At 31.8% G+C, this 25,299-nt stretch overlaps 2 protein-coding genes across 3 annotated transcripts; one reads left to right on the top strand and one right to left on the bottom strand.

Moving 5' to 3' along the window:
* Window positions 1-3,131: 3,131 nt before the first annotated feature.
* On the top strand, window positions 3,132-15,698 carry LOC129287668 (uncharacterized). 2 transcript variants are annotated; one of them, XM_054923891.1, is made up of 11 exons: window positions 3,132-3,498; window positions 4,455-4,567; window positions 5,462-5,863; window positions 6,164-6,274; window positions 6,404-6,494; window positions 6,947-7,015; window positions 7,205-7,282; window positions 7,438-7,524; window positions 9,735-9,785; window positions 10,625-10,861; window positions 15,570-15,698. In XM_054923891.1, the coding sequence occupies exons 2-11, from the start codon at window positions 4,485-4,487 to the stop codon at window positions 15,603-15,605; spliced, it is 1,245 nt and encodes a 414-aa protein (XP_054779866.1). In that variant the 5' UTR covers window positions 3,132-3,498; window positions 4,455-4,484; the 3' UTR covers window positions 15,606-15,698. The 2 variants fall into 2 exon arrangements, with proteins under 2 accessions (XP_054779866.1, XP_054779864.1); XM_054923889.1 differs by lacking the exon at window positions 15,570-15,698 and adding an exon at window positions 10,966-11,358.
* Window positions 13,058-20,285, bottom strand: LOC129287667 (ATPase 7, plasma membrane-type-like). Its single transcript, XM_054923888.1, has 18 exons — window positions 20,190-20,285; window positions 19,952-20,050; window positions 18,873-19,010; window positions 18,509-18,643; window positions 18,174-18,353; window positions 17,775-17,981; window positions 17,541-17,660; window positions 16,931-17,050; window positions 16,612-16,734; window positions 16,418-16,522; window positions 16,188-16,332; window positions 15,567-15,731; window positions 15,242-15,480; window positions 14,820-14,852; window positions 14,623-14,704; window positions 14,201-14,361; window positions 13,910-14,122; window positions 13,058-13,393 (listed from the first exon to the last, which is right to left on the bottom strand). The coding sequence occupies exons 1-18, from the start codon at window positions 20,220-20,222 to the stop codon at window positions 13,100-13,102; spliced, it is 2,592 nt and encodes an 863-aa protein (XP_054779863.1). The 5' UTR covers window positions 20,223-20,285; the 3' UTR covers window positions 13,058-13,099.
* Between the last annotated feature and the right edge of the window lie 5,014 nt (window positions 20,286-25,299).

Below are 25,299 nucleotides of genomic sequence, written 5' to 3'. Positions count from 1 at the left end.
ACGGTGTGATGGGGTTGTTATGTGTTTATAGGTATCAAAAGAGCAATTCAATTTTTGATATATCACATATTCATGGTAGATACTAGGTAATTGCACATAAGTGTGCATTTTGTAATTATTTTTTATTGAATTTTCCTCCATCATTCTAAATTTGCCTTTCATAAGCAATAGAATTGAAAAAACTTACTATGCTCTATTTTTATGAAGTTATGATTTCTTAGAATTTAATTTTTAATTTTTGGAATATTTATTGTAAATTGTATGATGATTTGTTAATTATTTTACAATTCTACAGGTATATTAAAATTGAATAAAGAGGAAAATATATATTAACATAGTTCTTCATATCAACGCAAAGTAATTTTTCTTCTACTCTTCATATATCTTGACTCTTGGGCATCTCTTTATAAATCTTTTCTTGAAAAGCATACTCATAATAATTTCCTCATAGTGATCCAGATTTCTTAATTTTAAATGATATTTTAATTATTTATGTTTAATTTTAATTTTTATTTGAATTATAAATGTCAAATGAATTAATCAAATTTTAAAATTATATATAATTTGTATTTGAAGATAATGACTCAACCATCAAATTTGTATTTTGATCTTAATGATATTTTATATTGTAATATCTCAGTTACAAGATTTGAAAATATTGATATTTGCATTGAAAAATTAAATTTTCAATATATATTAATGTTTATTTGTTGATATTTATAAATCAAAAAAATTATAGTACTTCAAAATTTTTTTTACCCTCACATGATTTAACAAAAAGACAGAGCCATGCAATTTTTATATTTACCTTATAATCTTAATTTTTCATGGATTATATGTGAGAAAAACATTACAAACTATCTAATTATTAGATAAACCTATAAATGATAAAGAAAAAAATAAAAAATCGCAATATCAGCACAATAAAAATAATAAAGTATATTGTGGTTTATAAAGAAGATACTTCAACAACTGTGGGATATTAGACTTGATCAACTGTGATAGCTTCTCTACTAGAGTGAAAACAAAATAAAATAAAGAAGATTAATAGATGAGTCGAAGAAAAGAGGTGAAAGGTATGGAGAAAGAGGTCACCATGGTTTTGGACATTTAAGGATTCATGATAAATTCTTTAATCTTTAATTAAAAATTTTTAATTTTTAAATTACAAAAATATACCGTGCATTACATGGGTACTATACTAGTTTAAATAATTTTGGAAAAGGTATTTGATTGGTAATTCTAAGATTTGGTTGGATTGTTTTTAAGTTAGTTGTTGGCTGTATATAAAATGATTGTACTGATGAGAAGTTTGAGAAATGAAGATAATAAAATTGGTTAAATATGAGTTGTAATGTTGAATAAATCATGATATAAGTTAATTATTTTCTACTTCAAAATTTGAAAACAGTAGATATTGTTTATATATTTTGGAGATTTGCGTATTAAATTTACCATGACATGCTATACGCGGAAGGTTATCTTCTAAATTTTCTTGGAATGAAGTTTTTTGGATGAGAAATTATATAAAAAGAAATGATAATAGTATTACCTGGGCACTAGGGCTTTAAGGACCAAGCATATTGACAAGATGGCTAGTTGGGATTTAGGAGTAAGTTATATTATATCCATTTGGGTGAACCATTGAGGGGTTTAATGCCAATTAGTTGTGGTTGGAACGTTAGTTTGCTTAATCTCTCTTTATTGTAAAACTTGAATCTATATATTATTTTACAAATTATATTTAGGTGTTTCATATAAATTATAGTTAGGATCTTTGTTCAATTTTCTAAACCTGTTGATAAGATCTAAGCCTAAATTGTTGTTTTGTGGAAAAATGCAGCTGTAAAAACTATCTTAAAGTCCTATTTACAAGAAACGTTTTCAAGAAGCCCTACTAAAATTTATGATTTCTATTATCATAAAAAGCATATAGTAAAAATTTTTATTCTCTATGATAGATGCATTTATGGTTAAAATTAAGCATTTTCGGGGGTAAAGGCTTAAGTGATGTACATTGTGTGTAAATCCCAATCACACTTAAATGTTGGAGCGTAACATTTTAGATTGGAAACTTACCACTTTGTGGTTAATATTGAACTTTACCCCAAATATTTATAACAATTAAAAGATAATTAAAAAAGTATATCACAAAAATATAATAATTAAAAAATTAATATTTTATATTCAAATTTTTGTCATAAAAAAAAGTCACTGACAATTTTTTTTATCAATTATTAAAATAAGCACATAAAATACATCTACGCTAAAATATCTATGAAAGTGAATAATAGTATGAATATAAAAAATTATTTAAATTAATCACGTTATCATGAGATAGAGAATGATTAAAGTTCACTAGATTATATATGAATTGTAATTATTTTATATTGTTGGTTATTAGTTTTTATTTAAAAAATAAAAAATAGAAAGGATCCCAAATGACTATTAACAATATTTTTATGTAAAAATAATTTTAATGATAATTAAAAATATTTGGATAATGCTAGTAAAAAAATATGTGGATAAAATTTATTTTTTTTAAAAGAGAAAATTTAATATTTTGAAAGAGGGTAAAAATTTAATCATTTATTCTTTATTTATTAAATTAGGAGAAAACTGTGAAGAAAATAAAAGTAAAAAATTAACATAACATAATACTTATTTAGAAATAAATTATATATTTAATTATTATCATTTTTAAAATAAAGTAAATCTAAAAATTGGCTAAAATTTTTTATGACAAAATTAATAATGTTTAAAATTTTTTTTATATATTTCATCTATTCTAAATTATAAAATATATTTTTTTAAAAAATTAATATTTTAAAATATAAAACACTTTTAGAAGATTAAAATTTTATTGAATAGGCTTAATCTAATCTTATCATTTCTCTTTTATAATTAATTTTTATTTTTTTAACATATTTATAAAGTATGACCTTTTTCTTTTCAATATAATTAACCATTGTCCTTTCCGTTTTCAATATTCTTACCCCTTCTCTCCATAAAATTGTTGAGGATATTTAATAGAATTTATTATTATTCGAGATTTTATTTAAAAATATTTTATAATTTAAAGTTGAGACTATTTAATTTTTCCATTCTTGATTTGTGCCACATGGGTGACACGCGCCTGGTGTGGCGAGTTTCTCCGCCCGGGGAGCCGAATCCGACTCGTCCCTCTCTCCCCAGCATCTATCTGACTTTGATAAACAACTTCACATTCTCAGAGTTCTCCTTGAGTGTGATTCCTGATTATACTGCAGCTGGGCTGGTTGATGTCAGCAAGAATTGGAACTGTCTTGATTTTGAAAGAGAATCTTTATCGAAGCTGGCATCTGCATCAGATTGTCTACCGATGCTTTACAGAGAAAGGTTTTATCATGCTGGAGACTGATATCATTGCGTGCAAATGAAAATTCTCCATTTTTGTTCCTAGGTTTTTAGTTTTTACTTGGTGTTTCATTCTTGAAAGCATGCTACCACATTTGAAAGGTAAGCCCTTGTGACTGTATAGTACAATCATTTCCTTTAATCATGATTCATTTCTTTGAAGCTTATTGGGTGTAAATTAAATATAATTCGAGTGTTTGCTTATTCACGATGGACTATTCAAACTTAGTTTGGAATATAAAAGTGGTTAATGTGAAAGACGTTTGGTTTTCTGCTCCTTATCTGTTTCACTAGCAGGTGCTGATTAGTTCGGTGAAAAGTGTTTTTTTTTTTTAATTGAATCTTTTTTTTTCCCTCATTTGAGAGACTTAAAGTTCAATTAGCTTCCAATGTGTTATTGTTGATGATTAAAGAAACTAAAATTGCAGCTCAACATAAAGGAACCTGGCATGCTATTAGGTTGTTTTTGTTAGTTATTATATATCATTATCTTCTTTCTACTAGAAGAAAGTTGGTTCTGATTGTTATCGTGGGAGAAACATTAGAAGGGACCCAGGAAGGGTGAATATAAGCAGGAAAAGTTTGCAAGGGTACCATCTAGGTGAGGGGATCCGAGGGTGTGTTCAAAACAAAGGCCGATACTTTATGTGATTGTCTCTGACATGAATATACTCACTAATTTGTATTTGATAATCAGTACCGCTATATGGACCTTTCTCAGTATGTATGTTTGTTTGAGTGCCAGTCATCAGCCATATTTATGTGGTTCAATGTTTCATCTGGGAAGGTGTCAAGGATCACAGAAAAGAGGGATAAGGATTGACTTATCAACTAGGAAGTGTTATCAAGATAGGAGAGGACTTTAAAGCAGACTTATAGAGCCTTGTGCTGGACAGTTTGATTGATATTAAAATTAGTGAGCATTTATAGCTATGGATAGTTTGATATTTTCCCTTTTTATCTTACTTGAGAAGAGATTTTGTATTCATTAATTTTTCATGTATGAATTAATGAAATTGATCTGGTAATTGATCCTTTTTTTTATTTGATGTTTACAGTTGGCGTCTTTGGCAACTAGGACAGCAAACATGAGTAAAGAATCATGTTCTGAAGAAAAAGGCTTGAATCTCTTGCATCAGTTGGAAGACATGCTTGAAAATGACCCACTAATGTAAGTTCAATAATGTAATGTGCCTAATGTGATTGACATAATGGCTACCTTGGTAGTTGGTTCAGAAATTTGAGATATCTTTTGACATTTCATGGGAAATGAATACATTAATGCTAATTCAGCAAGTTGGGAAGATTCCTTCTTTATTGTTTAAATGAAATAAGGAAAAGGAAGTTATTTCTTTCTGCGAGTTTGTTTTGTTTGGTACTAAATTTTAGCAATCATTCTGCACTTTATTTCACCTGCAGATTGTTGAAATGATTTGCATTTAATTACTTGACTCATTTCTAAAGGGTTTATTTTGCTTTTTGCTTCATGATATTTTGGGGAAAAGTATATTTTATCCATAAGGACCTACTGTCTTTAAACATTTGAAAGTTGTGTTGAGGAAGGGTTAAGCTGCTCTGTTGGCTTATCATGTTGGGTCTTGTTCTAAATGATTAAAAAATAAAATGATGCCTCAAGTTTTCCGACAGACATCTTTTATTTTGGCTCTTAGTTTTCATTTTTACATCTTGTTGGTATGACCTTAAGGGACTTCTTTTTTGTTTTTTGTTTTTATTCTTCTTCTTTAAATCTTGTTGGTACGACCTCTTGCACAAATTTGTGGACATGTTTGTGCCTCAATGTTTATGTCTTGCTACTGTTTCTTTATTACTTAATTATCTGTCTTCTGTTCTAGCTTTACATCTGCCTCATGACTGGTTAATGGGAACCATGTTTAGACATACTGAACTCTAGTCATACAAAGTCTCTGGATGATAGAATGATGTCTGAAGATACAACTTTGACTTGAATAACATGCTGTTAGTATTTTACAAGAAAAAAAAGAAACATGCTGTTAGTATATTTTGCCTCTCTTTAATGAGTTTTATCTTTGGCTTCTGGATCTAGTGATGAACTAGGCTACATTCATCCGTCCCAATTCTCCTTGCTTAATGATGAATTGGGCATTTGCTGTGATTCATCTGAAGAAGTTTTGCATCCATCAACAAAAAGGACAGCGGGCTCTGTGGAATCACTTGTTGATACTTCCAACAGAGAGAACTTATATTTTTGGAACAGGGATCATAAACTGGGGATTTCAACCCAAATTCTTCTACAATTATATGGATCTGCTAAACATGCATTTATGTCTGCATTTAAACAATACAAGGCATCTAGTAATCAATCTGACAAAGTTGGCACTTCTTCACATGTCCTTTTATCCTGTGACCATCTTGAAAGTATACTTATGAGACACAGCAGGTCTCTTCTGTTGCTGAGCTGTGACTTTATAACTGCTTGGAATTGCAGGTTCTCTTCTAATCGTCTGTATGCTTTAGTTATATGTTTTTTATTGATATCTGTAAGTCAACATCATAAGTTTGAAGACAACAAAAATTGTTCTATTGCTTTTTTGAAATCGCTTATGGTAATCTTATCATGTGAGTTTTTGGTTGAGTTATCTCTTCACTTTCTTTTCTTTTTTTTTTTCCCTTTCATGGATTTGAGAACGTAATTGACATTGAAATCAGAACTAGGGTAAAATAATGTAAGATGTCACAGATTCACTTTTGTGGCAAACCTCTCAAATTTTTCCTGCACTTGTTACAGAAAGCATGTACTTTCCAAGAAGAATCAATTCTCAATGTTTATGGATGAACTTCACCTTTCAGCACTTGTGCTCTCATATGCACCTAAAAGCGAACAAGCTTGGAGCCATAGGTACAATATATGCTACTTATGGCTTTGTCTCCTTCAGTTAAAGGATACTTGTTAATCATGTTATTGATGGAACCTAAAGAAGTTTTGAAAATTGAGAAGCATTCTAATTCAAAGATGTGTTATTGCCAGGCGGTGGGTAATCAAGTCAATCTCTGCAAACTGTTCAAATTTCAATGAGATTTTAGAGAAAGAATCTGAGCTGGTGGAAAAAATAGCTGAGGTCTTAATTCTGTATAGTAACTACAGTACATATTGTTAAATTGGAAAGGTTTTATTTTCTCGTGATCTTTGTAGGGCTTGTTTAGTCAGGTGTATAAATGTAGTGTTTACTCTCATTTGTCCTTGATCTTTTGCTAGAAGTCTACACAGTGTGGATGATAGAAAATTCTGTAGTCACATTGGCAATTGAATCATTTCACATTTGTCTAAACTTATAGTTGATTTTGATATTATAGTGAAATAGGGATCATAAAGAAGGAATAATTCACAGGACATCTACCGTTTATCATAAAAAAGGGGGAAATTGGAGAAAATAGGATGGAGAGAGTTATGGATGATTTTACTAGGTTTCTGTCATCCACTCACCTGTTATCATTAATGCTTTTATGTGGGATGAACTGTATTTTCTTTAGTTGAATATTCATTTATTCCTTTTAATCCTGTATTTTTCAGAGATCAAAGATGAATTACCGTGCTTGGAATCACCGTTGCTGGTTGGTTTCTCACATGAAAATGGAACAGGTTGCTTTTAGTTAGTGTGTGTATGAGAGTGTGTGTGTGTGTGTGTTGTTCCTTGGGCTCTATGTCTCATATTATGAATTCTAGATCTGGACTCTAGTGCAATAATAGAATGCACTAGCAAGCTGACATGAATGATGTTAAGTGTGGTGTTGAATTTCCGGTAATGAATTAAAAATTGTTTTTCTTTAGGCTCTACATGAATTGGAGAGAACCAGAAATTGGGCTGCACTGCATGTTGCTGATAATTGTTGCTTTCATTATCGTAGAGTAAGTTTTAAGCTTTGATTTACTTGCTTGGACCTGGTACTCAATGGCTCTTGCTTGCTATTATTATTCCTTTCTAGTTTAGGGATGCTGATATTATGTCATGTGATGAGTTTGAGATTTTGCACTTGTCATATTTTATTTTTTCTTCATTGCAGAGGCTATTAGTCAAGATTTTAGAGGACTCAAGTTGTATGAGAGGTGTATCTTCTGGTCACAAGTCTGATATTGACCAGCTTTGGAAGGTAAAGCTTGCCTGTATTCTTATTTAGCTTTAGTCCTTTTTGTGCTTTCTCTGTTGATTATGCAAACTACTAGGGATAGTTGAGTTTCAAAAATAGAAACATTGTAGACACTAGACATTGGAAACTGTCTTAGTGAAATAGTGCAAATGGAGACTTATTTATAAAGGTTTAGCTTCTGCTCTACCTAGATCCATTCTCCAAGCATGGTTGGGGATTCCACAACAATTCTATGCTTGGGCTATGAAATTTATGTTACATCATTGATTATGCATATGTCCTACTTAAAGGTCACTTAGTAATATCTGTAAATAGCATTACTTTTTTAAAAAATAAATATTTTAACCAAGGGGCAAAGAATCCAACTGCTGACTAGCTTTGACAGAGGAAGCACATTTTATTAGGTTGCTGTTGGAAGATATGAGGCCCAAACCTGCTGCCATATGTTTTACTTATGCTATTTTCTATGCTTATTTTGTTATTTCATTGATTATTTATTCTTTTTATTCAGTTTAGATCATATTTGTATTTATCATGTTTATCCTACATATTCTTTGAATTCTCTCGGCTTTACACCTCAAGACCAAAGCCTCTATGTACTCATGTTTTGCTATTCAATAAATATGCACAGAATACAGCCCTGTTTAGACAGTAGCCAACCAGCATACTCTTGCCTTGTAATTAAGAAGATGCATATTATTTCAGTCATGATTGAAATAACTTGATTGCGACAACACTTTACGAGTGAAACTCGCAAAGTGTGCCATTAAAGCTGTGCAAAAATTCTCCAATTCTGTTCGACCTAGTCTGACCCGAGAAAGTTAGGTCTTGTTAAAAACTGTTCCTTTAGGACTGACAAGACCAAAAAGACCAGAGTGTTTCTTCGGATTGGATTGGACAGGAGACTGGACATCTGAATCACTGGGTCTAGTTTGGTCTTATTAAATTTATTTAATATGATTATAATTAATACTAATTATTTATAATAATAAGTTAAGACTATTAATAATTTAATAAGTTTAGTTCCTCACACGGTCGCAAGCTCAAACTAATAATTTAATAATCTGAACCACTTGGACTGTAATTAAAATATTTTTTTTTCCTTGTTGGAAATTATTATGGATTTATTGTGATTATAAGTATTTTTATTATCTTAATTGAGTTTATTAGGTTGAAATGGATTATTGCCTCTCATAGAGGAAAAAAGGGAAAAAAATCTAAGTTAGTACTGGACTAACAAGACTAGTTTCCCAATCTTATGGACCAAGTTTGGTCCTATTAATCTTCAGTTATCACTAGCTAGAACAGACTACGGGTTGCCTAACCTAGTTTTTTTATGAAAGGGACCAGACTTCGGGTTAGGCTGAAGTTCAATCCCGTCTAGCCCTTTGTGCAGCCCTCCCACTAACCAAAGATAAGAAGTTGTATGAAGCACGCTGCAAAAAAGGGAAATGAGGAGTATAATGCAGGAGGCATTTAATATGTTGCCATCTCACGTTCCAGAGTACCTTGGATCCCATGATATAAGATTCCATGATAAGATGCACAAATTTGCTATTACAATTAGAAAGGATGTGATTTGCAAATAATAAAGATTAAATAGTTTTAGTTAGCTAGGGAGTTAGTTGTTAGGATTTTCTATCAAGGGTCTGTATAAGATCCCCGTATAAGTCAGATAATGGATATTGAAAAAGCCAGAAATATTGTTCAGTTTCTCCATATCTCTCTTTGATCTTTCATCTCTTATCTCTCTCTATTTTCTGTTTCTGTTTCTGTTTCTCTCTCGCCTCTCCTCTTCCTATTTCTTCTCTATTCTACTCTGTTTCTCTCTCTTCATCTCCTTCTACCCTAACAGGATGCAAGTGGTATTTATAAAACATGAGAAGGTTAACAGAGATGTGATGTGAATTCCTCCTGGATTTCTTTTGGTATGGTGTGAAATAAGTGGCCTAATGAGTTTTACTATCTTTTTTTCCGTGAAAAGAATTGTAGAAAAATAAAAGGAAAATCAAAAATAAGCTAAAGTGAAATGATGAGGATCTTCAACTTTAAATGATCCCCATCCTGGTATTGTATCAACCTATGACACCCTGATATTTTAGGGTCATAATTCTGGATATCAGTGTATCAAGCGCCTCTGTGGTATTGGAAATTACTATTATTTTATTCTTTTAATCGCCATGTATGAACACTTATGTACTTTTGGTTGACAGGATGAAATTGACTGGAACAGAACATTGATAAAGCGTTATGTCGGAAGAGAGGTATGGGGCCTTTGTATATTATTTATCTGTTATCATTATTATAATTAGTTTATTAAAATGGGTCAGCCAGGGTATTTAGTGACATGCTATACCTGGGGTACTTGCATTTCTGAAATATATAAGTAGCGTCCTGTTATCTTTTGAGATAAGATTTGGTTTATTCTAATATGATGTACGAGTTGAACAATTAATCTGTTACAATAATACTTGGAGGATACTGGAACAAAAGACAAATTTTCATCTATTTTTGCACATGTGACCTCAAAAGGCGGAAGTTCTGTATCCATTTTCTCTGTCATTTCATTTTTTTTGTTGTCCTCTACAAATGAAATCTTTTCATGAATTAATTGTATGAATATGATATATGCTGCCCTGTCTAACAACCGGATGACTTAGGATTGGTCGATTATTATGATTTATTGAAATATATTGATTTTTAAGGTGACAACTGGCATGTTTGAAGCATAATGGTATCGCTAAGAATTGTTGGTGTCTATCTAATTAAATTAATTTGGTGGCTTTTGGGTTTATTGTAGACTTATTCTTCCTTACAAACCTAGTTCTGAGTAAAGTTCCTCTGCTTCCCTGGAGAATTTTTATCCATTCAAGTATTCCTATTGTGTTTGAGTTTTATGGGGCCTTTACCAATTCTATTTTCATACCAAAAATGAATTTATGGTTCCTTTTTTAAAAGAAAAAAATATATTTCATTTCATTTTGTTTCTTTTCTTTTTTGTCTTTTCCCCTTTTTTTGTGAAGCTCTTTGTTTTACTTTTCACTTCACTATTTCAGTAATTTGCTTATAACATGAGGTGCTTCATGTTGCTATTATTGATCAGGCTCTGTGGCTTCATCGTCGGTTTCTTTCCTTATGCTGGATCAACCATTTTCTAGCAGACTCTAGTGACATATCAAATCCTTCGAAGGAGACAGCCAGCAGGTATCATGAATTTGGCAAATTTCTGGAGAATGAATTATGTCTGTTCAAGTCTTGCTCCACTATTGTGGATAATGACTTTGAGGATCTCCAATCACAAGTGAAGCATTCCGCTTGCTATATCCTATGGTTGAAAATGGTAAGTGCATATTTTTCCTTTTTCGTTTGTGCCTTCAATTTGAAACAATTACGTAGTTGGATTTCTTTCTGAAGCTATTTGTCAAATTCCTTTGTGTACTTCAGCAAGTCCCCAAGCCTCTAGAAAATGAGCTCCTAGAGAAACTGATAGAAGTTGATCTGATGAACTTGCTTAATAAGTCATGCCCAGAGAGATCCTCACTGTTCAACTACATTATGAGGTAGATGGAAGCATCCAAGCTTTGTGTGAGGGAGTTAATATCTTTTGAAAAGAAGGGAACACTAGAAGTTATTGTTAATTCCTTCAATGTTCATTTACCTGATGTAATCTACCAAAAATACTTCCTACTAATCATAAGCCATTTAGACGAGAGCATGAGATTGCTGAAAATAGTTCAATCATGCTTAAATGCAGATACAAGAATGTGAGATACCTATTCTGTCTTTGATTTTTAAGTCAAGTTGAAAGCTTCTAATGGCATGTCTTGTTAGACCCAATACTATTTTGTAGAATGTTCTTTTAGTTATATTATCAGAATACTGCAAAAGTTCAACCTATGGTTTTTCACTTTTGCAATTTTTAACATCCAAGTGCCGAAGCAGAAAAGATGAACCCAATGGATGATACATAAGTTTAATATCTTTAGTTAAAAGTTTAAATGGTACTGTTGAACTCTGCAAAATCTGACGAAAAACCAAATAATAGCGAAGACAAATAGTAATATAAGTTCACAATTGAATGTTGAATGCATACAGATAAATCATATAATCAATCCTGTGTGATAATACATCATTAAACTTTCTGGTTGTCACAGGTCTATGTAAAAATAATAATGTAACTGTGTATGAGAAGAAAAGAAATAATAATGTAACATTGGATATTGGGATAGCTAGAAAAGAAAGACAGAATAGCAGACTTTTCATTTATTGGAGCATCGCCTATTATGAGGACATTTTTCCACATAAGTAATAAACAAAGGCTTGGATGATGTAGTGAAGGAACTTGGTCTTTCAGACAGTGTAGTGGCCATTAATAGCTTCAACATCCAAACCCCTTAACTTGGCAAATGATTCCACTTTGCCTTTCAGAGTGTGAAGCTCTCTCAACCTGCAGAGAGAAAAAGATTAACCCAGAAAACAAAAGTGAAAAGAATGAAAAAATGAAGAGAAAATAAAATGAGAATGAAGATTGACCTTGCTATCTCAGCTCTTCTCTTAGCCTCTTCTGCTAATGTGTTTATTTCCCTGAATGTGTGCTTCTCTGCAAATGTCTTTGACTCAGCAGTAGACTGAAGGCCATGCAGGGTTCTCTGCTCAGCAGCCCATGCAGCCTCACGAGCTTCTCTTCCAAAGTCGTTTTTGTTTGTGAATGCAGTCTGTTAAATCACATAAACAACAAGTCATACATATTAACACTGATCATTTTGCATGATTTATAGGTTTATCATGTAGAATCTGGCATAATAAGGGTAAATCATGTTTTACTCCCCTTTGATTTGGCATGAAATTGTTCTGTCTAGTCCTTATTATAAGGACCTTCCCTCTGGTTCTTAATATAAAACTTCTTGCTTGAAGTATTAATTTTTTCCTAAAATGTCTTTTACTTTGATATTCTTTAACTAACTAAACAGCCTCCTCTAACTTATAAACTTTATTGAGGGCAATTTTAAAATTTTTAAAAATGTTAACTAATTTTAGTTGAATTTCTTAATTTATAAAAAATTATTAATAGGTTTTTTTATAATAAGGACCGAAGGGAGTAATTTGTTTTCATGTAATTTGAAGTTTGTGGTTCAGCTCCCGTGTGTTTTTTCTAGGGAAAATAATAAAAACTTCATAAGAAAATTAATTCTAAATTAAGATCTTTTTACAACTTAAGTTTTCAAAAAATTCAACACTCCCATGTTCCAGGACTAAAAATATTTAAAAAATTTTATTTGACATTAATCTTATCATGAGGTCCTTAAAGGTCATTCTCCCTTTTTTCTACTATCATGGGATGTTCTTGTTCTGATTGGAGAGAATGACATCCAAAGATCCAAAAGTTTGAAGTTAGACAGTTAAGGACTGTAAACGCCAAACTGAGATAGAGAACACTAATTTTGGGCCAAAACAAAGGTGAAACGATAAATTTCTTCTATGTTGGAAATACTCATCTGAAAGAAAGTCCTATTCCATTTAAAAGTCGTAAGCAAGAACAAAGTGCCAATAAAGTTTGTGTCAATCCTAATTGAGTAGCTTAAGTTATTCTGATAAATATGTATAAGCCCAAGCGAAAGTCCATATAAAATTTAGCATTCCACACAAGCATGGATATAGTTTGTCTTGGTGAAAATTTGATCATACTTACTCTTTGATTTACGACCAAATTCCAAGCCCTTCCACTTAATGCATAACGGACAGCAAATTTTATAGGATCCAACAATACATAGGTTACAATGTTGTATAACCAGATGACTCCAGTCCACCTCCAACCTATGCTTCTGATTCCACCAACGTTCCAAGTCAGAGTGGCGGCTAAAACTGTTGCAACCTGTGGAGAATAATGTAACGATGATGTTCTATAAATGTTTGTTTGTAATAAAAATATAGCATGTACTCAATCCAAGAATAAGCTTTTGAAAGGAGTAGCTCATTGTGTTTTTCAAGGACAATTACAACCCAAGCTTAAACTTCATTATTGAAGTAATTCCTGATAGAGTATCAGAACCATTTTGATTGAGTGATCAAGAATTAGATTATTGCTACTTCCAGTTAGAACGATAGATCCTGTGTCCTGGGATTCATACATTTCAAAATTTGAAAACACAACAAACAGAAAAAAGTTCAAGTGCGTGAAACTGGAGAGGAAAACTGTAACTGTTCTTGATTAGGAAAACAGGTGGCTTCCAACAAATTTATCCTATATATAAGTTTTCTTTGCAAAGCAATAAAGATTAGGCAGAGTTATAGTAAGCCTTTACACTATCTGCACTCATTCAAGTCTTAAAGTTTTCATAGGAGACAGTATCTTAGGAAATTATGAAAAGGTTGAGAAAAAAAGCAGTACCAGCTGAGCAACAACGAAAGCGAAAACAAGCAAAAGACCAGGTCGTTCGGTGTAAGACCATCCATGAGCGCGAGTCACAAAGATCAATGCTTGACTGATGACACTGACTTGAAGATACACTGCAGATCCCATCTTCTCATTCAGTACCTTGGCGACAGCGTCATCTTTCATGTCACGAAGGTTTGAATTGAAGTTTTCCACATGAAAATGGTTCTGCATCACATTGCTCTATTTAATTAAAGTTCCTTGGAAGACGGGCATAAAATGAGCATGTAGAAAGAAGAGTCTTACATGGAAAAAGTCAGTTTCATAAGCTGCCCAGAAGAATATTACAGTCATTAGAGCCAGATATCCTCCAAGGACAATCCCAGTTGCAAAAATTTCACTGAGCTTCCAACTATCAGGTGCTGGAGAAGGCTTAACTCTGTCTTTAGATATTGTCATGATGGTACCTAGAAAGATGCCAACAAACAAAAATATGCATTACTGTAAGTATTATAGCACATGGTCCTTTTCAACAGCCACATGGTCTCGTGAGGAGATAGAGAGAATAGTAAGATCCACTTGACATGTTGATTTCAGTGCTCTCTCTCTCTCTCTCTCTCTCTCTCTCTCTCTCTCTCACACACACACACACACACCTGTAGAGCCATGCAATTTTTGCTTATAGTAAGATTTAAGATTAAGAAACTGCAACATAGATATAATCTTACCATCATTGAGAATGGCAATTATAAGAACCATGAAGGGAGGGAAGTCAAATTTCCAAAAGCATGTCAGTAACATAAAGCCCAGCTGCAATATGAAATTAATGAAAATCTTAGGCAAAAAAAGAGAAAACAAAGAAGGTTGATGATTTGATCCATTAATACATGCATTCCATATAAGAAAAAAGAAAAGAAAAGCTTACCACGATACGTATAGTGATAGATACAGCATATATCTGCAGCAAAAGAGAAGATGAAAGAAATCAAGATCTGTATGCAACTTAAGATCCTTTCCTTAATCTCCAATTTCATCCTCCATGTTTTACCATGTTCAATGCTTATAAAAGTTGGCATGATAATTTTTAATTGACATGTCACTTGCTTTTTCTGAATTGTCAATGATAAAACCAACTAAAGCACACCCCATTGGCATTAGGTTGTCAACAGCTTTTAAAAAAAAAAAAATTGACATGTCAGACAACAATAACTTTGTGGTCATCAGTAGATTACATTGTGCCTTCTGCAAAAAGGTGAAGGGTGAAGTTGCACCAATGGAAACAAGTAGGATTGAACTGAGTATTTCTTGAAAACATAGGATAACATCAATGGATAGTAGAAGGGCTACCGTGTAGTTTTTCATCCTTTGGAAGATAGCACGGCTAGTTAAGACAGCACTTATGATCACACTCAATCCGGGTTCTGTTAGAACTATGTCAGATGCACTTCGAGCAGCATCAGTGGCATCTGCTACAGCTATACCTATGTCTGCTATCTTCAAGGCAGGAGCGTCATTTACACCATCACCAGTCATCCCACAAATGTGCTTTCTAGCTTGCAACCTCTTCACAATCGCATACTTGTGCTCTGATTGAAACATACATGATCAAAAATATTTCAACAAAACTTTGAAATATACAAAGCCTTAATGTATTAAATATTATTTCACTTACCAGGAAAGACACCAGCAAATCCATCAGCGTTCTCAATGAGCTCATCAACTGGTAGAGACTCGAGTGTTTCACCTTTGTGTTCACCAAGAAGAGATGAAGAAGGATACATGTTAGTGCCCATTCCTAGACGCCTTCCTGTTTCCTTAGCAATTGCAAGTTGATCTCCTGCAGAGGGTTTTCATAAAAAGCATGAGTTAAGGCCAGATTTTTGCACTTGGAGTTCATTATTTTTTCAATCATCTTCCTTTAAAAGAACGTGACAATACCAGAAGTTGATGAATGAAATATATTTCATCACTCTACTATTTAGGGATTATTAAATGTCATTTATTGTGGTTGAAAGTGATGTATAAGATGAATAACCACTTTCATAATTCCCAGTTATGTGGCAAGAATTTGAGTCATTCTAGGGGTCCTCAGTTTTATACAAGAATAGAATCTACTTTAATAACAAGAAGAACTTAGCAGAATAATAATGGCTTCCGAGGCTTTCCTCCTTTGTTTTTTCTGATACAGCTTTCAAGTAAAAGAACAGAAAATGATCATTTTGGTAAAAGCCAAGAAAGTATTTGCATGAAATGTTATTAGTTGTGAATAAAATCTAAAGTTAATGAGATGTACCTGTTATCATTTTAACACTCACGCCAAGATCCAGAGCTCTTCTGATTGTTTCCGCACTATCATGGCGAGGAGGATCAAAAAGTGGAAGAAGGCCAACAAATTCCCAGGGGCCTCCTGCACTTTCTTTAGTTCCTTTAGGTACTTCCTAAACACAAAAGTTTATAACTCATATTTTAGCAGAAAACACATATATACAACATGATAAGTCCTTCGTAATATAAGAGAAAAACCTGCCGGGCTACTGCAAGAGACCGTAGTCCACGTTCTGCAAACTTGTCAATAGTTGCATGAACCTTCTGTGCAATTTCGGCTTTGTTATGTGAAAGGTTGAGAATCTACGTGAAATATGAGAATGGATAAATAACACAGACAAATTTTCCTTCGTTGTATTGCAATCACAATGGTTTGTGACATTCTGTTGTACCTGTTCTGGTGCACCTTTGCTAACTCTCTTCATCTTACCATCAGCATCGATATATGTAAGTGCAGTTCTCTTATCAGTTGGATTGAATGGAAGGAAATGAACTTCTGTTATACCGGCTCTTGCCTTGAAAATTTGAAAAAGAATATAAACTGATTAGCCAAACTCTAATTCTAAACATGTTATTCCAGTTCTTTTTTGAAGGAATTAATGTTATTCTGTCAAGTTGTAAAGAAATGAAGAACTTGTAAGCAACATCATTGAAAGGACCAAAATGCTCAGGAATCGCAACCTTCAATAGTTAGAGTATTTGAACTACTACCTCTTTTGGATCTGATAACATTGCAACAATTGCACCATCAATTGCATCTTGATTCTCTGTCCTTGATGCTCTTGCAGCCATAAGTACAACCATGTCCTTGTCAACGCCTTTGGGAAAAACCTGCCATAGATAGTTCCACGTGAACATTTCTTTATGAATTTATATATACAGAATTCAAAAGTTTCAATTGAAAAGGTAAGATAAATTTTATTCAAATTTCTCAGTACTCTGGCTCCAGTTTTAGGTATTATTTGTTTCTATAACTTCTTGATGGATTCCCCTTGTTACTGTGCAAAGCACTTTGGCACATGAAAATATGCGTTTAGTCTCTCTTATTTAGCTATTTTCTGTTTTCAACTAATTTGATCATCAGATGACTCTGTAGTCTGTACTATGATTTGTAGCTTGTTCTCTCACTAGCATGCTCTGTGCCTGAAAAATTTCTTATTGAGAGAGAATGGGAAGATTCCTAACTTCTAGTCACAAAGGCTGTAATATTATGACAACGACTGCTTCACCTAGGAACAAAGAACAAATGAAGAAAAATAATTCTCAAGTCAAGTTCAATTATATCAAACAAATTCTACTGTAGGACTATAAAGATTCAAACCTCAATCAAACTCTTGTCCACAGAAAGCTTGTTAAGAGTTAGTGTGCCTGTTTTGTCACTGCACAGCACGTCCATTCCAGCCATTTCTTCAATGGCAGTCATTCTCTTGGTTATGGCACCCTGCAAAAGCCAAATACATCATACCTTTCACCACATTACTTCAAACATATCATTCATCAAAAGGTGAATGCATAAAACCTAATCAGCCCTTCAAACCAAAGCAACTTGACATACCTGCTGAGACAATTTGTGTGAACCAATAGCCATTGTGACAGAAAGAACAGTTGGCATTGCAATTGGGATCCCACCGATGAGTAGCACGAGGAGGTTGTCAACTCCAATTCGGTATTTTCTCTTATGAATTCCCCATATCACGATCATTTCGATGAGCATCCCAACGGCAATCGAACAAATGCAGAAGTTCCCAATGGATGTCAGAACCTGAAACAGTTCTTGTGTCAATGAACATAACACCAAGTCCTTGAAAACATCATATAGGCTTAGGTACAGTTTGTCATAAGGTGTTTGCCATTAAGTTCTCTGAAAAAACACTTGACAAGTAATGAAAGTTCTCGAAAGACCTAACTACTTGAAGACAAGCAACAGAAGAACATTCAGTTTCTGTACAAGAACCTTCTGGAAGTGTCCTATATGTGTGGTATTTTCCACAAGATGAGCTGCCTTGCCAAAGAAAGTGTGGACTCCAGTGGCAATAACCACAGCTTCTATTTCTCCTTGCTTGCAAGTTGAGCCAGAATATACTCCATCTCCAGGATTTTTGGTCACTGGAAGTGACTCTCCAGTCAGAGCAGACTGAAATAAGCAAACAAACAGAAAAAGGATTGATTGAAGTTGAACAGAATTGCTTTCAATGGGAAGACACTTGTGTACAATAAAAAAAAAAAAATTGAGCATAAAATGAACACTTTCAAAAGTATCTCCTTTGGGAGAATCAAATTCTTGTTTACTTGGTCAATCTTTAAAGGATCTCCTTCAAGGAGACGAGCATCTGCAGGAATAATGTCACCAAGCTTGATGCTGATTATGTCGCCAGGAACCAACACTGAGGCATCTTCTTCACTCCATTTTCCATCACGCAGTACCTGTAAATATGAGATTTTGAGCCAAAAGAAAATCATTGAGTATCTTATGGGTACGTAATTGGGACTAGAATCCTAATACAAAACCTAGCTATTGACGTGTGAAACCAACTCACTTAAATACAGCGTCCCATACTATCAAGACGCCATCAATATCATTTAATCAATCATGAAGATAGTGTAATTAAGCTGTTGAATGATGATAGATTCATGAAGGGAGAAGAAAAATTACCTTAGCTTTAGGGGCCAGACGAGCCATAAGTGCAGCAGCTGCATTTCCAGCATTGTTTTCTTCCATGAAGCTTATGGTAGAATTGATGAGAAGCAACATGACTATGCCAGCAAAATCGTGATAATCTCCACGCTCGCCCTACAGAATTAAGGCACATTTTGAGATACGCAATACTAGAGAATGAACTGATACAAAGTAAAAAGTCTTGATAAAAGAGCACCTAAAAAAAACAAACAATTAATACCAATCCAATTAACTTTTCTCTCACGTAAATAAGTTTTACATTTACTCAAAAGTAAAGTACTGAAAATTAGACGGTCGTTGAATTGGTCAAAGTGCACTAATTTAAAGATTAATGATTAAAATTGTAGTTGAACTATAGTTAAATCAATCATGAACAAAGCATTTCAATGAACTAGGTACTAATTTAAAAATTACCAGTTCAATTAGCCGGTTTGGCCTAATTTTCAATACCACCCATTGTTGGCCAAATGTTATCAAAATAACATTTTTACTTAAAAAAAAAAATGGCTTGCTTCCTCTGTCGCAACTTTCTTGAACATGCACTATCTGATACAGGATGACTCTTTTGGTAGTATTTAACTAATTGGGTTGATGTAATAAGTACACCTTAAAAAAAAATGAAACTTGAATCTTCTATATAGTCTTTGTATGGAATAGTTTACTAAAAAGATAAGATAAATATGATTTTGAGACTCACGTGCTAGGTGAGTCTCATCTCATCACTCTTTTTATCTCTCTCATCAATTGATCATACAGTGATTAAAGAAAACCAGACAAGCTTTTCTATGTGTTGCACAGATGCTAAAATAAACCAAACTATTATATAGCTCATTATATATTGATATAGAATCAAAAAAATTCCCAACAAAACATTTTTGTTAAAAAAAAATCTCTCATTATATTTAATGGCTCTTTTTTTTTGAAAATCATATTTAATAGCTGTAATTCTTATAATTTACTTAAATTATTGCCTCATGAATCACTCATTACTTTTTAAGAGAATTAACGAAAGATTTGAAACAGAGAAGGAAAAATATTGAAGAAAGTAGATTTACCCCTCCGTGTGCCATAGCAATGGACATAAGAGCAGCAGCTTCCATCACCCAAGACAATGGATTCCACATGAACCCCAAAAATTTCAGTATTTTACTTTCCTGTAACAGCATTCAAAATTATGAAAATAAATTTAAAAAATTATTACCAGAATTTTATTAATCAATTATGACATGGGTTTAAGAAAGTAAATGTAAAATCCATTTATTTAGTTCCAAATTTATTTACTTAATTAATTACCTTCTTTTCTTCTAGCTTATTATATCCAAACATGTCCAGCCTTTGCTGTACTTCCTCAGAGCTCAAACCGTGTTTTGAGCATTTGAGATGCTGAAGCACTTCCTCAATAGGAATATTCTCCTGCAATATTAATTACCCATAATAAATTTAATAAATATTACATTAATAAAAGACCATATTCCACCCTTCCAAAATAAAATTTAATTTGTATAGTTATTTAATTAGCCATGTGGGACGAGCTCAAATATAAGGATGGGATGAAATATATGTTATCAAGAACTCAAACCCTTTTAATGTTGTAATAAAAAATTTATATTTGAAAATTTATATATAATCTTAAGAAATTTTAGTATTAGACTGTAGCGAAGGGGTGGGTTCAACATCCTATTTTTCTCTTTAATTACCCAAAAATACCGAGAATTAAATTCGTTAAACTTCTATTGTTAAAGTCTATTCATGCCAACAAATGCAGAATCACATCAAACCTAAACCATCTAACATAATATTAAAAAAAACTAAGAAATAATTGTGAACAATAAAGTTAAAAATGTTTTTTATCTCAAATTAAAAATAATTCTAACAGATATATATATATATATATATTATAAGAAATAAGGGGAAAAAAAAAACATACCAGATCAATAGCTTCCTTCATAATAGCATCAAGTGCAACTGATTTCTCTTCTTCCATCTTTCTCTTGTGATTATTTTAACTGATCTCCTTCTAAATCCCTTCCCAGCAACACAAACAGCAAATTATTAAATTTGAACAAGCAAATAAATTTAATTTAATTTAATTTCATTTAACCCCAAAATGACAAACACATAATTATATACTTCTTAGCTAATGTCCTAAAAACTTACCTTAATTAACTTAATAAGTTTGATGAACTTCAATGACTCAAAACTCTCTCTCTCTCTCTCTCTCTCTCTCTCTCTCTAGCCTCAAGAACAAGCAAGAAGCTCTGAAGGAAACAATGATAATGAAACGATAGAAGCAAGGACATGTATGTATATACAAACGTGTATATATAGATATGAATATTCTTCCAATTAATGCGAGGCAAAGCAAAACATTGTTCATAGAAAACAAGGAGACAATAAGAAGATTATTAAAAAGGTTGAAAAGTGAGGCAGATAATATAATGCCATATGGGAGAATCCGCTATGTGGTTATGTTTTGTGAGAGCAATTACATAGTAATTAAAAGCTGTTTGTTTATGTATTAATTCATATGCCTGCTAACTAATTTGTTTTTTTGCCGCCATATCTCTTGCATCCTTGGATTCAACGTCTACTCCTTCTAAATTTGGTCACAAACTTTACTATAATATTTATATTTATATTTATTGTTTCCCCATTGATCTTGTTCTTCCGATTAGGTCTCCAGCTTATTCATTGTACGGAGCCCGATGATAAAGTTGTACGATTCATGACCTGTAAATTAAAAAATAAGGTTAAATTTCTAGTGCATTGTGTGTGTGTGTGTAAATTAATATTTTATTGATGCTAATGAGTTGCTTAATTTTCAGGGATCTATATGTTTGATCTAGATAAAATCATATTATTTTCACATTCTTCTTGTTTTTTCCAAGTTAGATGCTCTATTTATTATGAGCATCAAGTAGAAATTTTTTGGTAAAAAGATCTTTACGCATTATATACCAGCATGTTTTAAAGTTATTATTATTGTTATTACTACGCAGAACACTTATTTCTTTGTTGATCTTTGTGAAATCTGTATTATAATTACGTTTCTTTGTTAAAATAATAACATATAATACGTTTAACTACCTTGATTCATATTCTTTTAAAATTTAAAAAAAGGTTAAAATATTATTTTGTCTTCAAAATTAAAAGCTTCTAGGACCCTAAATTGGTACAATATTTATCTTTAACATTTAAAAATAATACAATATTTTGCCCTACAGTTAACAAAAGTTAACTTTTATTATTAGTTGACTATAAAATTACATAAAAGGACATCAAAATGAAAAAAAAAAGACCCAAAAATTATAAATATGTACCATATAAAAAATTAATACCAATTAATTTGTCTAAATTGCAAATAAATACCAAAAACACAGATGTTATTTTTTCCATGTAAAAGACAAAAATTCATTTTTTGTCTAAGCACTCAAGCTGGCTATCAGGTGATTATTGAACAACTATTATATATTGATACCAATACCGGCATGTAATTAAAATAATATCCTTCTTTTATTAATATCTTATTAAAATATTAATACTTTAATATTTAATTTTTTAAATATTATTATTATTTATAATATATTTGTCTCTTCGTATTTTTTGTAATTTAAAAAATTTAATTGACATTACTTTTTTTTATAAGGCACTTCTTTGCAATTTTATTAGTCCTTTTTTATAATTTTTAAGATATTTTTTTAAATTTTTTATCAATTAACTGTCAAAGTTAGCATTTATTAAGACTATACTGTTAAGACTTATATCCTTGTAATTTAAAAAATATCAAATAATTGATTATTATTTTTTAATAGAAATGGAATCTAGAAGTGTACGAATATATCCAAATTTTAGTGGAATCTAAGATTGATAGATCGAGCATATATTATGTGTCTAGAATTAGCCAACCTTTTCGAAAATACCACATATAGACATTAAATAAACCATCAATATTCAATGCAATCAATAAAATAAATCTGCACGTGAGATCAGAATTATATAATTATTGAGGTAGTTTCACAGAATATTCATTAATCATTGCGTATAAACTTAGAAACAACAATAAATAAAATAAAATAAAATGGAGAAGGTATTGATGGTGGTTTAGAACTTCCACTTTGTCCGAAATCATATGCTCTTCCTTGTTGATTTGCTTAATGTATTTCTCTCTCTTTTGTTTTTTTAAGGTATATTCTCCCCACTTTCTGTTCGAATCATTGAGTTAATAATTGAATCAAATTTTTAATTTATTTTTTTAAGAGTGATGATAAATTTTTTAAATTAATTTTGATTTATTATTGTCAAAGATTAGATTTATGAGTTGTATATAAAGCTTTGATGACATTTTCATTTCATGTTCAGAATTCAGAATACCAGGCAGATTTTACACTGAGTTTTAACTTGGGAGTATTTTTAATCAAGTGTATCTTCAATTAACAGCAGAAATTAGTATATGAGAATCACTGCCGCACGTGAACTTGAATTTGTTGAAAATGATTTTTAATTTTAATTTTGAAAAAATATGATTAAACTTAAAGATATGGATTGACTGAGCATATGATTCCTTTTAAGATATGAATGAGGGTAACAACCAATTTAAGCAAGTTTGAAACAAATGACTTTTCTATAAGGATTGAAATATATGAGAGATCATCTTTAAGTCTTCATTTATTTCACCTAATTTTAAATGTTTTGATTGGATATATTTAAGAGGAAATTTTTAAATGTATGCTTTTTGCAAATGATATAATTTTATTGTGGAGACAAGAGAAGAGTTTAACTGTAAAATTTAATTTAGGATAAGGACCTTAGATTCAAACAGTTTTTGTCTGAGTAGGAATAAGATATTTGCATTGTAATATTAATAAAATATCTCTATTCAAAAAAATATTAATAAAATATCAGTCAGTAGTATTTCAGAAGTGAAATTGAGAGATCAGATTATATCTCAAGTGAAAAAGTTTAAATATTTGAGAGTTATTATTCAACATAATGGAGAAATTGATGGTGTAAAACCTCAGTCCACTAAACCTAATTAACCAATAAAACTCATGTCAAAGGATTACTCAAAAGGTGATTACCAAGCTTTAGTTCTAATTCAAGGGATCCAAAGTTTTCTAAATGACAATAAGTTTAAAACAATCAAATCCTTTATATTAGAGTAAAAATAAGTTAAGGAAGCATGAGATACCTCAAAGGAGTGAAAGAAATCGAAAACAAGTGAAAAACGACTCTTATAATATGTGACAGAGTAGTGTGTTGCAGCTCGTGCACGCTGTGCCGTGGTGTGTTCGTCTCTGTGCCATGTGCCACGGTGTGTTGCACGAAAATTCAACTAATTCAGCTGTCATTTGATAGCAGAATCGGAAAACTTCCGACACGCCCCTATTCTTCGTCCGACATTTGAATGACGTGATTTAGGTATCTATGAAAAGCTCTTTACATGAACTACCTAATGGCATGGGTTTCACTTCCAAAATAAATTATACTAGAAAGTTGGACATCCAAATGTATTTTAACTACTTTTCACAATTTTCACACAAAATGGGTGTTTAAAACCCTTAACATGTGTCAAAAGCCTTTTCTAACATCTGGACTATATCCATTGGATCTAAAACTACCAATACAACATATCACAAGCACTAAAACAACAGAACAACAAAGTTTCACTCCTCAACCCTATTTTAACAAAAACAGAGGGGGAGGTAAATTGTCATTACTTTGCATCCAAATTAATCTAAACATGTTTAAATCATCATTTCTACACTTGCACTAGTATTTTTGGCCTTATAAACATATATATATATTTCAACATACACAAATACTCAAAGCCTAAAATACAAATCTAACATTTGCAATAACAAAATAGTGTAATTGTGATGACAGGCATTTTAGAATTGACAAATCATATACTATTACACAAATAAATCTAAACTAGAGGTATATAGTAGGAATATGCTAATTTCTAACCTCATGAATCCTCTCCCTTTTAGCACCAAAGCTAGAACTTGAAAAGTGTTAAATAAAAGCGTGAGTCTAGCCACTTAGTAATCAGGATAAAACCTACCTTATGCAGTTATATATCAATTATAAGACAAGCACATGCATAAGAAACCAAGTAAGTAGAACATGCTCACACATATCATAATTTGTCTTTGATCATTTAATAACATCCTTGTTTCACAAATACTAGGTACATTGTTATCATATTTTTAGATATGTGACATGTCCCCTCATTTACACGACTTGCCACAACTCAACACATGTGACACATCATATATTTACTTAAGCAATGATCAATCAACCTTATAACCTCCTTATTTCCTCATATTGAAACCGTGGGTTATTACATTGAATAAGGCTTCGTTCGTGTGACTAGACTACTTATGCTTACTAATTGTGAGGT

The sequence above is a fragment of the Prosopis cineraria genome, unplaced genomic scaffold, assembly GCF_029017545.1.
Source record: "Prosopis cineraria cultivar Desert tree isolate PC_DT_omini unplaced genomic scaffold, ASM2901754v1 PC12, whole genome shotgun sequence".
NCBI lineage: Eukaryota > Viridiplantae > Streptophyta > Magnoliopsida > Fabales > Fabaceae > Prosopis > Prosopis cineraria.
Note: the sequence above shows the minus strand (reverse complement) of the source record. Positions and strands in the feature narration are given on the sequence as shown.

What these genes read in the sequence shown, in the direction of transcription:
- LOC129287667 (XM_054923888.1), bottom strand. Translation starts at nt 20,222, where the DNA reads ATGTTTGGATATAATAAGCTAGAAGAAAAGAAG. An exon ending in ATTTGCTGGTGTCTTTCCTG is followed by an intron (nt 15,481 to 15,566) that starts GTAAGTGAAATA and finishes TGTTTCAATCAG; the next exon opens with AGCACAAGTATGCGATTGTG. An exon ending in AATTGCCATTCTCAATGATG is followed by an intron (nt 14,362 to 14,622) that starts GTAAGATTATAT and finishes GCATCTTTCTAG; the next exon opens with GTACCATCATGACAATATCT.
- LOC129287668 (XM_054923889.1), top strand. Translation starts at nt 4,485, where the DNA reads ATGAGTAAAGAATCATGTTCTGAAGAAAAAGGCTTGAATCTCTTGCAT. An exon ending in TGGTGGAAAAAATAGCTGAG is followed by an intron (nt 6,495 to 6,946) that starts GTCTTAATTCTG and finishes TGTATTTTTCAG; the next exon opens with AGATCAAAGATGAATTACCG. An exon ending in ATATTGACCAGCTTTGGAAG is followed by an intron (nt 7,525 to 9,734) that starts GTAAAGCTTGCC and finishes TTTGGTTGACAG; the next exon opens with GATGAAATTGACTGGAACAG.